Source organism: Neltuma alba, unplaced genomic scaffold, assembly GCF_004799145.2.
Source record: "Neltuma alba isolate B1F8T4 unplaced genomic scaffold, ASM479914v2 tig00011008_pilon, whole genome shotgun sequence".
Taxonomy (NCBI): Eukaryota; Viridiplantae; Streptophyta; class Magnoliopsida; order Fabales; family Fabaceae; genus Neltuma; species Neltuma alba.
Window position 1 is genome coordinate 77698 of NW_021635761.1, and position 12315 is coordinate 90012.

The window sequence follows — 12315 nt, forward strand, 5'->3', positions numbered from 1 at the left end:
CAAAGTTGAAGGATCAACTATCCTTGGCTTGTCTTAACCGCCTTTAAGCTTCTTCTGGCTAGAGGCATATAGTCATAGTAAGGAGATGATGTCACAAAAACAAATCCTAAACTATTTGACGTGCATGCTATGGCTTTTTTTCTATCACTTTGAAGTTATATAAGGTTATTGTTTTGTGAAACCTCATGCACAACCATATAGATGATTGTTTTGAGAATCTTTTTTCTCCTTTTCTCCTTTCAATAAAGCCCTGAGGTTACTTCATCATCTAGTTCTCATTTAGAGAAGTGGTATTTACATCCACTTGACATAATTTCAAACCTAAGCTTGGATACTATAGCCAAATCTAACCTTAAGGAGTTAAAACTCACAACAGATGAAGGTGTTTTGTCAATCTGCACCTTGTTATGTATACCTTTTAATTACCAAGTGTGCCTTAGGATTATCAATTGATACTATTACCTTTTATTCAAGAACACATTTGTTCTAATTACCTTTCAGCTAGGTGTTTGATCAAATGGTTTCCTTACTCAATTAGAATCAATTTCCTGCTACATGACCTTCTACCATTTTTCTTTAGCATGTCTTTTGAGAGCATTTTGGATGTTTCCTAGGCTTTAGATGTCGTCTTTTGGGTTGACGATGAGAACTGCCCTTTTTTTTAAGGGCTTTTATTATTTTACTTTTTCATAGTGGGGTTTGTTGCATAGGACTCTCTTCTTGTGTTTGAATGAGGTCTTCTAATATCTTTTTTTTGCGATTGTGATTCATCATATCTTCTTGTAATATCTTACCTCTTATTACTTATCTCCTGTATCTTCTTGTTGTGAAAATAGCTAACCCTTCCACTTGGATCAGTGACCTGGGGAATACTTGCTAGTTCCTCTTTATCATTATTCTTCTAAAAAGATTTGATATGAATAAAGTTCTCTTTGTCAAAGAATTTGGTTTCTAAGAATGTTATGTCTCCTTGAGTTTGTTATTGTCATTAAGACATCATCATTTTCACTAATGAAGACATACCCTAATTGGATGTTTGGAGTATTTGATGAAGATGCATTATTTTATCTTTAACTCTAGTTATTTATATTACATAAAGAATCATGGATGCATGTTATTGACCCTTATGGTCTCTTAGCATTTTCATAATTAAAAAGGGCATCGTTGTTACTAATTCTGAGGGAATTTGACTGGTCATGAAAGTTGTAGTTATTAGCTTATTCCTCTAGTACAAGATTGGTAGTTGTACTTGTACTATCATTAATCCAACCACGTTAAGGAGAATTCTCTTTCTTCTTTTGGCAATTCTATATTATTTTGGAGTGCTTTAGACTATTAATTGCTTGACAATCCATTATATTCACAGAATATCAAAAATTTGATCAGGCTAGTATTTCATAACCTTTGTTAGATTTGATGTCTTTTACCCTTATGGTTTAATAATTTTCAATCAAGTTAAGAAATTTTTTGAAGCATTCTCAGAGCTTCAGGTTTATGCAAAGTCACATGAACATACCACAAATTTGTGAGAAATCAATGATAAAGATAACACAATATTATGCTATGTGTCTTTCCCTCACACTCATAAGACTGAACACCAAAGTGAATGTTCAAACTTGGTTACTTTTTAGAAAGGTTTTCTGAATATCTTAGTAGCCTATGTTTACATGGAAACATGTCCTTTTAGACACATTGCTTAGCAAATCCTCTTTTGCTCATTTGATCATTTTCTCTTAATCAATATGACTTTAGTCTAGTATAGCATGGTAAAAAATTAAAATTATTGTTTTCAAGACTATTGAAACCATATTTCAAAAATGTGTCCCATTATTGATTGGTTGTTAACTAAAGAAGTAAGAGACATAAGATTTTATTAGTTGTATGGAGCATAGAGTATATTAGATAGTACTAGGATGGTTCTCTTTGCAGAATTAACATGTAGGTTCCAATCCCTTTGACTTCTACTCTTGTGCCATTTTAATCAAGAGCCATTTGCTTTTTTGACATCCAATGAAAATCAGTGAAAGCTTTGCTTCTGTGGTCTATTATCCTTAAGTCTATAATTTATAAAGGATTAGATTTAGCTTTGAGAATAGTACCAGATGCACATGCAAAATGTGAGGAGATCTTGTGCATTTTTGCTACTCATAGTGATTCTTGTCAAGGTGCATTGTTTCTCAACAAGAATTGTACTTTACCTTTATTAGGTCTAGTCTCTTTTGTAGGCCTATTACCTTTATTATAGTTAGGTTTAGAGGATAAATCCTCTACCTCTATAGTTAAGAACATATGGCTAGTGGATTTTCCAACATCTAACATTTTAGTCTCAAGCCTAATGTAGCGAACCACATCATTAAAGGTTACAATCTTTTATTATGAGTAAGGTTTATATTTATGTGCTCCCACTCACCAGGAGAATTCTTTTGATAGCATGTATTTGCTGTGTATTGGAAAGAACATGCCCGTTTGGCTCATTTTTTAGTCTTATTTGACATTTTACCTCATGTATTGTGTTTATAGATGTGTTAGGTCTTATGAGGGTTAAACATTCATTAAGTTCTTTGTGACAAGAGTGTCAACATTTGACATAGCCTATGTTGTATTACTCGAATTGGCATGTTATGCCGTCATACTTTGTACTAAGTATAGTGATTTTTTCTCTTTCAGATAGCCATAAGCTTCCTATTTCATTTGAAGTGTTTCAGCTTTCTAGTATTGAAGAATGGTTGGTAAGATATCCATGACGTCTTATTTCTCATGAATAAAAGAGATTTAGCAGCATCTCAAACCGTTGTTATCTCTTATTGAGCTTGACTCATTAGCAAAGGTCAGTCATATGAACTTGATGATCATAACTTGGTCACATAGATAATTATACATTAGGGAATACAATTTGTTCTTGTTCAAGTGAGATAAGGATTACTTAGATGACAAATTCACTAGTTTTGTGTTCAAGAGTCAACTATGTTGGCTCCCATCCCACTCGTGTTAGTTAGCTCATCACTTTCTTTAACCGTAATCTTACTTAAAGACATTTCCCTTCTTGGATTTCTAGGCATCACAGTCCAGTAACTCCCACTCAATTAAAGCAATTATAAGAAAAATAATAACCCAGTATTTTATCATAATTGCATGAATGCTCATAACCAAAAATAATTTATTTAACTTAACTCTAGGGAGGAAATTTAACACAAAATTCAACTAAAAAGAACATTTTAATGTCTAAGCAATATCTTATTATTGTTTCATTAAGAGTGGGATTGACTCACTTATATCACATTAATATTGGCATAGTACTTAGTATCTACTTTATTGGATGTGTTTGTGTTTTGCAGCATACCTCCCACTTGTTTTTGTTAAGATGATAGCCTTGCACCTTTTATGGTTACACCCCTTATCACAATACTTGTGAAAAGGGGTGATGTTCCTTTCAATCTCGATCTCTTCAATGTGTTTGAAGGTTTGTGAGGACTTATTAACTTTATTTAATAAGTTTGTCTTATTTAGATTGCTGTAAAATTAATTTTTATTTCCTATCTCTCTAAGTTTTGAGTGTATGTTGTGAAAAATAGACATGTGTAAATCACTTTTAATTATGAAAAACTTTTCAGTATAAATATTAGCTTTTTATCTCATTTTAGAAAAATCTCTTAAGCTATCTAAAATCAATTATGAATTTAAATTCAACTATAAAGGTTTTAGGTGTTTTCTGCATGTAGAATGACTTTATCCTACTTTAAGATAGGTCCAAACTTGCTTCAAATATAGGCCAATTGCATATTAAATGAAGCTCTTGAATTTAAGAATTTTTAAGGACAAACCACATTTTAATCGGAGGTCCCATGTACCCACAAGCACTTTTTAGAAGGTTTTGAAAACAAAAATTCAAGAAAAACAGAAAAAATATTTATTTTGACCATTGGACCTAGAAGTGGACCCTACTTACCACTAAAGAAAGTGAGAGGAAAAGTTTTTTTTTTTTAAATTTTAAAAAAAGTCAAACTTCAACCATTGATTGGTCAACAGTCAACAGTTGACTGTTGACTAGTCAAAGGCATTGCAAATGACGTTAGCGATGAAGTCATTGTCTTCAACCTCTAATTGGGTTGGGCTCGACCTAACTGGAGCTTTGGCGGGTCTGTTTGACTTGCCAACTTCGAATGTCCACATCTTCCTCATTTTAATTCTGTTTTTCATGTTCTTGGTATCATTGGTTTATAGTGAGGCCAAATCAATTCCTTTCTACGAGTGCAATGCCAAATGTTTCGTTGAAAGTTGAAACTTGATTACTTGAAAGTATGCAGTACGCACCATTGAAAATTTTAGTATCTAAAATAAAAAAACAATATTTTTTAGTTTAAATTATTTATATTGATACAAATAAAAATAATAATACTTAAAATAAGATATAAATCTTTAACATTATATTACCTCCTATTTTTAATATAAAAATTAGTTGGGAGTTTGGATTTGATTCTAAATATGACTTTCATTAGAGCTGGTAAAGTGGGTTAGCAGTGCGGAAATGGGCTAGCTCGCAGCGGTGCAGGCCAAAAGTGATGTGGGTTGAAGTAGTATGCACCTTGTCAGGTTGGCAAAATGTTAACTCGAGCTCACCAAGGCAGGTCTGCCTAAATATTTTTTTAAATAAAAAGCTGTTATTATTATTATAATAATTATTATTAGTTGAGTTTAGTTTAAAGTGTTAAAATTAGACTTGAAGTGTTGAATTTGAGGAGCAGGTTGTAATAAAATAATATGAGAATTAATTTAATTTAAATAACACATTTTTTATATAACAGTAGTGGTTTGAAGATATTTTAGAAAAACTAACACATTTTTTATGAATAATTAATTTAACTGGTTTTTTTATCCAAGTTAATTACGTAAATCTTTTATGCATATATATAAGTAATACATGTTTATTTAATCTTATAAAGGCTTGTATAATAATGCAACAAATAGATGGAAAATAAAAGATGGATGATACTCTTTATATAACTATACACACATATATAAAGTGATTAATTACATATGCAATAATATAAATGAGGCATGCAATGTCCATATGAAATTTGAGAGGTCAAAATCCTCCAACTATATTATATAACATATTGGGAGTTATATGGGGAAAAAAAGGGCAACCTGGGGCAAAGTAGGCCCAAAGCTGTGTTTGCAGGCTGAGCCTGTATTATCGACCCTAAATTTCATCCACTTGCTCTTCATTTTTTCTTAAAATATTCCAATTGAATGTAAAGGATTTTCACCAAGAAATAATTTCAATAATCTAATTTTAAGAAAATTAACACACATTTGCGATAAATAACCAATTTAATTAATTTTTTTATTTTCAAATTAGTTATCTAACTCTCATATTAAAGACTAAAAGTAGTACATAATTGTTTTATTCCACTCCATTACATCAGGGTCTAAAATTAATTTTTCATATCATAAAAAAATTGAAATATTATAATCAAGTTAAATTTATATTCCATCCGGTAATATAAGCTAAATTTTATTAGAGGGGCTTATTTTTAATAAGATAACATTCACTTTTATTTAATTATTTAATGAGTTTTTTTTTTCAATTTTATCCTCATACATTCTCTTTCCTCTTTAATTTATTTATTGTGCTATGTTTTACTTATTTTCTTTATTAATAAGGGCATGTCTGGAAAAAAAATACATGATTTACATATTTATTGTTTCAAACTTATTTTAATTAATTTCTTGATAAACATAAATGTATAAAGTTTAGTTTAGTATATTTGAATCGGATTTTCATTCTCTATTTATAAAAAATGTCATAAAAACCTTTTCTACTCAAATAAAAAAAGTATTAATTAAATAATCAAAAGCTTTGTAGAATTAATATAATATTCCTAAAATAAAGGAGAACCAGAACAAGAAACAAATCTGAAAATGATACATTTTCACTCATCTCATTGTCGTGGAACTACCGACCAGTCCTCTGCCGCCATATGCAAACGTACTCACTCACGTCATTCGCCCACCGTGATATTCATTTCTGTGTGAATTTCAGTCCTATTTATACCCCAACTGAATCGTCGTCTCTTTTCATATGGTCAGAATTCGAAGGCCAATAACTTTGCTGAGGAAAAACTATACTTGTAGTTTTGTGTAGAAATGGCTGCTGAAGCTCCCGTTATTCCTCTTTTAACACCTTACAAGATGGGCAATTTCTGTCTATCGCATAGGTATTAACGCTTCCTACTCATTCCTTCCATTTTTCTGCCGTTAGCTTATGTGGATCAAGTGTTTGTTAGAAATCCCAGATGAACAGTGCACGGGTCATGATGAAAATCTTACCTTGAAGTCACAAATTTTGGAATTTGTTCTGCAACTTTAAAAGAACAATTTTCTTCATGCCCATATATATGCTATTGCGCACTATGAAAAATCACTTGCATACATGATTAGTGCAGTGTACCGGAATAGGGATATCTCTTGCGTTGCATTTAGTGCATGCGCACTTAATGGCTGACCAGAATCGGAACTGGGCTCACTGGTCAATATATAGCTTAGGAGAATTGCCCCTGTGATTGGTCGTATCGGATTAATTTAACTATTAGTTGAACATTCAGTGGTTTTTTATTTGAAATTTCATTGTCTTTTGCTATCCAGAGTTGTTTTGGCTCCACTGACTAGACAGAGATCTTATAATAATGTTCCTCAGCCCCATGCTATCTTATATTACTCTCAGCGAACTTCCAAAGGGGGTCTTCTGATAGCTGAAGCTACTGGTGTTTCTGACACTGCTCAAGGGTAATTTGTGCCCTTCATAATTCGTTATCATAATTTTATGCCTGTTTGCTAGGAAGTTCACAAATTTTTTTCACCCTTTCAATGTAAAGGTATCCTCAAACACCAGGTATTTGGACAAAAGAGCAAGTGGAAGCATGGAAACCCATTGTGGATGCTGTTCACGCTAAAGGTGGAATATTCTTTTGTCAGATTTGGCACGTTGGAAGGGTTTCAAATTCAGGTATTTGCTTGCTAAATTTATCTGCTGCTCTGGGAAAAGTAGCTACAAAATTATCTGTCTTTTGAATTGAATGTCTTATAGAGAATTTCAGAATGTTTCAGTGTATTATGGCTGAGAATGGCCTAAAATATGTTATATGTCAATTAGTTCAACACACCCGTTGGGAGTGGTTATATTGTAAGCCTTCTATTGTCACCTTCTCTACTCCTACCTGTTGTTTAAGTCTATGGGTTTTCACCATAACAAGTATGGTTTTCAGTTTTTACTCTAGATCGGTTTCCAGAATGCATAATTATAAATGCGCCATTACTGCAAGAATTTGTTAATCAAGATAAAACCTGAATGATCAAGATATTATGCATGCTCAGTGGAAAAACAGTTCAAGGAAATAATAAAAAATGGAAAAAGGTAATATCTCTAAGGATAAAACCTGAATTTGGTTGAAGTGTAATATCTCTAAGGATCTTTGCTTTTTATGCACACACATATTTTCTATGACATCAATCAAATCAGTTCTAGCAAGGTACTATCCTTCAAGAACCTGTTAACTCCTCCCAATGTGCAGAGTAAATTAATAAATAAAAAATGGAAAAAGGGGGAACATTAAAAAAAAAAAAAAAAAAAAACGTTTCTGTCGAGTTTTCTATTGCAGTGAAAAGCTTTATGATAGTACTCCCTCTATGAAGGAAAGAATGCTTCATAAACAATTAAGTTGCATCTCTTTATGGAAATTGAAAATGATGCTGTATATGTGGTTTCTTCCTCCAACATGTTGAAATATGAATGATTCATGGGTGATACCCATAGGCAGGAAATACATTAGGCTCTCTAATTTGCACCTCCATTCTGCTACGATATTTCTATTCTTTCCCCATCTTCATTGTCCTACGACTTGAATAAATGTGCTATCTGATGTTTGTAGATCCAGTATCTCTCCATCTTATATAGTTTTCAAACAGATTATCAACCAAATGGGCAGGCCCCAATATCTTGTACAGATAAGGGACTTGCTCCGCAAATTCGGGCTAATGGAATTGATGTAGCACAATTTACACCACCAAGGAGGCTGAGGACAGATGAAATTCCTCAAATTGTCAATGACTTCAGACTCGCTGCAAGGAATGCTATGGAAGCTGGTACTTCCACTCACTTTAGTGTGATAAGTCACAAGCATAATCCATATAAGTATTTGGTAGAATGGCAAGTTACTTCAAATAACTTTCTTAATACTGGATCGCTCCTTAGACCAATGAAGGCATAGATTTGTGGTTTTATTGATTTGACCATAGTTGAATTAGTTATAATTAATTTCGTATTTTTAATTTTATATGTACAGATATTATATTAAAAAGTTAAAAAAATTATTTTCTTAACGTTTACTAGTTCTTGACCAACTTTTATCAATTTTGACTAGTTTGTGACTTGTTTTATGTTTTTGTTGCAATTTTCAACTAGACTGGTGTTGGAAGCATTTTAGACCAAATCAGGATCTTGATTGCCAATTGACATATGAACTATTCCAATATTATTCCCAATTTGGTTTTACAAATTATTCAATTTCTTCTTTTAATGCATTCCTTCAAGTTATAAATAGCAGGATTACATATCACTATGGTCCTTCTAGTGTCACTAGAGGTTCAATTTGGTCCCTCTAATTGAGAAGCAGTTGATGTTGCATTCCTATTTGTTGCAGCTGAGAAGCAAAACAGGGGAGGAAGATAAAAAAGGAAGAAACTTTAGAGAGATCAATTTTACCCACATACCACCTTTTTACGTCTACATCCAATATTTAATGTCAAACCTAAGAATTTATTAACACATGCCAAATCTAACATTTTTCAGAAGTGATGTAATGGTTATGGTAGTATGGGTATGAAATTTTTATCTATATGGATGCAACAAGTTTAAGAAGATAATGCTTGTCCAATTGTAGGTTTTGATGGGGTTGAGATTCATGGTGCCCATGGTTACCTTCTTGACCAGTTTATGAAAGATCAGGTTAATGATCGAACAGATGAATATGGCGGATCACTAGAGAACCGTTGTCGATTTCCCTTGGAGGTCGTTAAAGCTGTGTCAGATGAGATAGGACCTGAGCGAGTTGGAATTAGATTATCACCTTTTGCGAATTATTCTGAATGTGTAGACTCCAATCCTGAAGAACTTGGCCTATACATGGCAAATGCTCTGAACAAATATGGTATTCTGTATTGCCACATGGTAGAGCCGAGGATGAAGACTGTTGGAGAAAAGGTTGAGAGCCCTCATAGTCTTGTGCCAATGAGAAAGGCCTTCAATGGCACGTTCATCGTTGCTGGGGGCTATGACCGCAAAGAGGGCAACAATGCAGTGGCTGAGAACCGGGCAGATCTTGTCGCATATGGTCGCTGGTTCTTGTCCAATCCTGATTTGCCCAAGAGATTTGAGCTTGATGCTCCTCTCAACAAGTACAACAGAGACACATTTTATATTCCTGATCCAGTTGTTGGATATACAGACTATCCATTTCTAGATGGAAGTTTTCAAGTCTGATTGCTGAAGGGTGTGTTTTTGATCCCTGCTCTTCTTTACTGCTTTGTACTTGAACATTCCAATTTCAATAGTAACCTTCGTTTGTCAACAAGATTCATTAGGCAACTGTTATGTACTTGTTTGTGTCCTGCTATTTCTGTGGTTTATAGCGCTATTTCTGTGGTTTATAGCCGCCAATGGATAACAAAATTTTTGTAACTGGTGATGGATGCTTAAAGATTCCATAATTTGGCTTCCACTTTTAGCTGTGGCTTTTTGCCCATGCAAGTTGTTGTCTCTCTACCATACTAAATTAAATTATCATCGTTTGTTATTAGACATTTACTCTACATTTTAGCAAATTATGATTCGGACAGTGTATCTACTTCACCATTTTTTTAAATAAACAATGAAATAGCAAATTGAGCTGAAAAATCAGTGGTTAATATTTTTTGTCATGAATCATGGGTTTGAAGCCTGACTGAGATATACATATCTTCTCCTCCTCCTCCTCCTCCTTTTTTTTTTTTTTTCCTTTTGGATTTCTTTTTTGCTTGCACATATGCATGAGAAGACTAAATTAAGCATTGAAATTAAATGAAATTAAACATTACGGAAATTCACAGGAACAATTTGGATCCATTACTCTTAATTTTAGATGATATGGTCTGTATGCCGGAATATGGCTAAAAGATGCTTTGACTTCAATGATATTGACAAGTAAGATGATCCACAAATTTGGTTTTTTTGGTCTGAAATTTTTTGTTTACCATGAGAAAGATTATCGACAAAAGGGAAGACACACAAAATGGTTTAAATGCCTCTCATTTTTCGTTTCTAGATCATTGAGGGCAGAAAAGTAATTGCATCTTCCCCCAATAAGATCCTTTAAGACTTCTAACTTATTTGCAACTTAACTAGGATCTTTTATCAGTTACTTTTTTTTGGATCTTATTACAATGTCTCCTTAAACTTTTAAAACAGGTAATTAAAGTTAGGTCACACTCTTGATTTCTTAAAATTTTTTTTATATAATGTTAATTGTTATGAAATTAACCGACAACGAAATTATATTAGGAAAGAGATATCAACAAGAAAATAAGAGAATGATATTGTATTCCTTTTGCTTCACTTCCATCCCAATACAATGCATGCCCTATTTATAGGCATAGTCTGACACGTAAGTTACATTTGTACTTAAATAAATAGTGAATAATAAACCACATGAATGTGAGTGGGGGTGAGTTACAAGATTAAAGGCATAATGGAGAAGTAATGGAGTAGTGGAAGATTAATGTCTAGTGGAAATAGTGGGAGTTGATGAAGTTGAATAGGAAAAGGAGATGGACGTTCACATGTTATAATATTCATAACATTAATATTATTAATTTTTTCACATTGTTAATGATATTTCAAATATTTAGTTGTTACTATCATTTTAAAATTAAATTTTATATAATGGTTTGATTTATTGATTTTGGACAATAATTTTTTTAATTAAATTTTAAAAAGTTGTATTAATTTGGACTTTAATAATGATTTGATTTATATTATATGTGTTGATATTTTAAAACTATATATATTTGATAAAAGAGTATTTTTATACTTATACAACTTGTTATTCTATAATTTGAATTAGAAATTTAAGAGTTTCAATAATAATGTATCTTAAACTAAAGTAAAATAATAATCATATTGCAAAATTTAAAAGTGAAATTTTTATGAAAAAAAACTTGATATTTTTATTACTATAAAAGAGCATACTTGTAAAAAAAAGTAATTGATGATAATCATAACAAAGTTTTAAAAATTTGATGATATTATTTGTCTATTGTATATTTGTATTGTTGATGAAAATTTTGGATGCAGTCTTGTTGATGGATGTTTAAATATAATGATGTTTTGTGTTTGTAAGTTAATTTTATTCATTTATGCCTTTTAGTAGTAATTTCATTGCTTTATTTTCATTTTTTTTATAAAACATGTAAAAAATATCAAAAATTGCTTTTTTTTTTTAATGGGCTGAAAGTCCCTGCGGGCTGACCCTGAGCCTATCAGCTTAAGAGCCAGGCCTAATAAAATGGGATATTTCTAAAATTTCGGCTCTACAGGACTTGTTCATATTCCCAATACTAATGATTCTGGTGGTATTAGTACTAAATTTCTATCTATATGCTTGAGCTTGAAAATGTAACTTGATGCAACAAGTTTAAGAAGATAATGCTCATCCAATTGTAGGTTTTGATGGGGTTGAGACTCCTTGATACCTTCTTGACTAGTTTATGAAAGATCAGGTTAAAGATCGAACAGATGAATTGACATCATTAGAGAACTGGTATCGATTTCTCTTGGAAATTGTCGAAGTTGTCTTAAATAAGATAGGGCCTGAGCGAGTTGGAATTAGATTATCACCTTTTGTCAATTATTGTGAATGTGGAGAGTCCAATCCTGAAGAAATCGGCCTTTACATGGCAAATACTCTGAACAAATATGGTATTCTATACTGCCATATGGTAGAGCTAAGGATGAAGACCGTAGAAGAAAGAGTTGAGAGCCCTCATAGTCTTGTGCCAATGAGAAGGGCCTTCAATGGCACATTCATTGTTGCTGGAGGCCATGACCGCGAAAACGGAAACAATGCAGTGGTTAAGAACTAGGCAGATCTTGTGGCTTATGGTCGCTGGTTTTGTCCAAGAGGTTTGAGCTTGATGCTCCTTTCAACAAGTATAACAGAGACACATTTTATATTTCTAATCTTGTAATTGGATGTACTACTACCCATTTTTAGATGGAAGTTC

The 12315-nt window shown here is 32.4% G+C and overlaps 2 protein-coding genes across 3 annotated transcripts; both read left to right on the top strand.

Annotated features, from left to right (window-relative positions):
* The first annotated feature begins 6080 nt into the window (after nucleotides 1–6080).
* On the top strand, nucleotides 6081–9805 carry LOC114760650 (putative 12-oxophytodienoate reductase 11). Of its 2 annotated transcripts, none has more exons than XM_028949931.1 (5): nucleotides 6081–6218; nucleotides 6646–6786; nucleotides 6876–7006; nucleotides 7966–8142; nucleotides 8940–9805. In XM_028949931.1, the coding sequence occupies exons 1-5, from the start codon at nucleotides 6148–6150 to the stop codon at nucleotides 9536–9538; spliced, it is 1119 nt and encodes a 372-aa protein (XP_028805764.1). In that variant the 5' UTR covers nucleotides 6081–6147; the 3' UTR covers nucleotides 9539–9805. The 2 variants fall into 2 exon arrangements, with proteins under 2 accessions (XP_028805764.1, XP_028805765.1); XM_028949932.1 differs by lacking the exon at nucleotides 6081–6218 and adding an exon at nucleotides 7108–7183 and having other exon boundaries at nucleotides 6652–6786.
* Nucleotides 9806–11799: 1994 nt separating this feature from the next.
* Nucleotides 11800–12174, top strand: LOC114760644 (12-oxophytodienoate reductase 2-like). Its single transcript, XM_028949924.1, has one exon. It carries the CDS (start codon nucleotides 11800–11802, stop codon nucleotides 12172–12174), a length of 375 nt encoding a protein of 124 aa, XP_028805757.1.
* Nucleotides 12175–12315: the final 141 nt, after the last annotated feature.

Coding starts and splice junctions, on each gene's coding strand:
- LOC114760650 (XM_028949931.1), top strand. CDS start 6,148: ATGGCTGCTGAAGCTCCCGTTATTCCTCTTTTAACACCTTACAAGATG. Junction 6,219..6,645: donor AATTTCTGTCTATCGCATAG/GTATTAACGCTT, acceptor TTTGCTATCCAG/AGTTGTTTTGGCTCCACTGA. Junction 7,007..7,965: donor TGGAAGGGTTTCAAATTCAG/GTATTTGCTTGC, acceptor GTTTTCAAACAG/ATTATCAACCAAATGGGCAG.
- LOC114760644 (XM_028949924.1), top strand. CDS start 11,800: ATGAAAGATCAGGTTAAAGATCGAACAGATGAATTGACATCATTAGAG.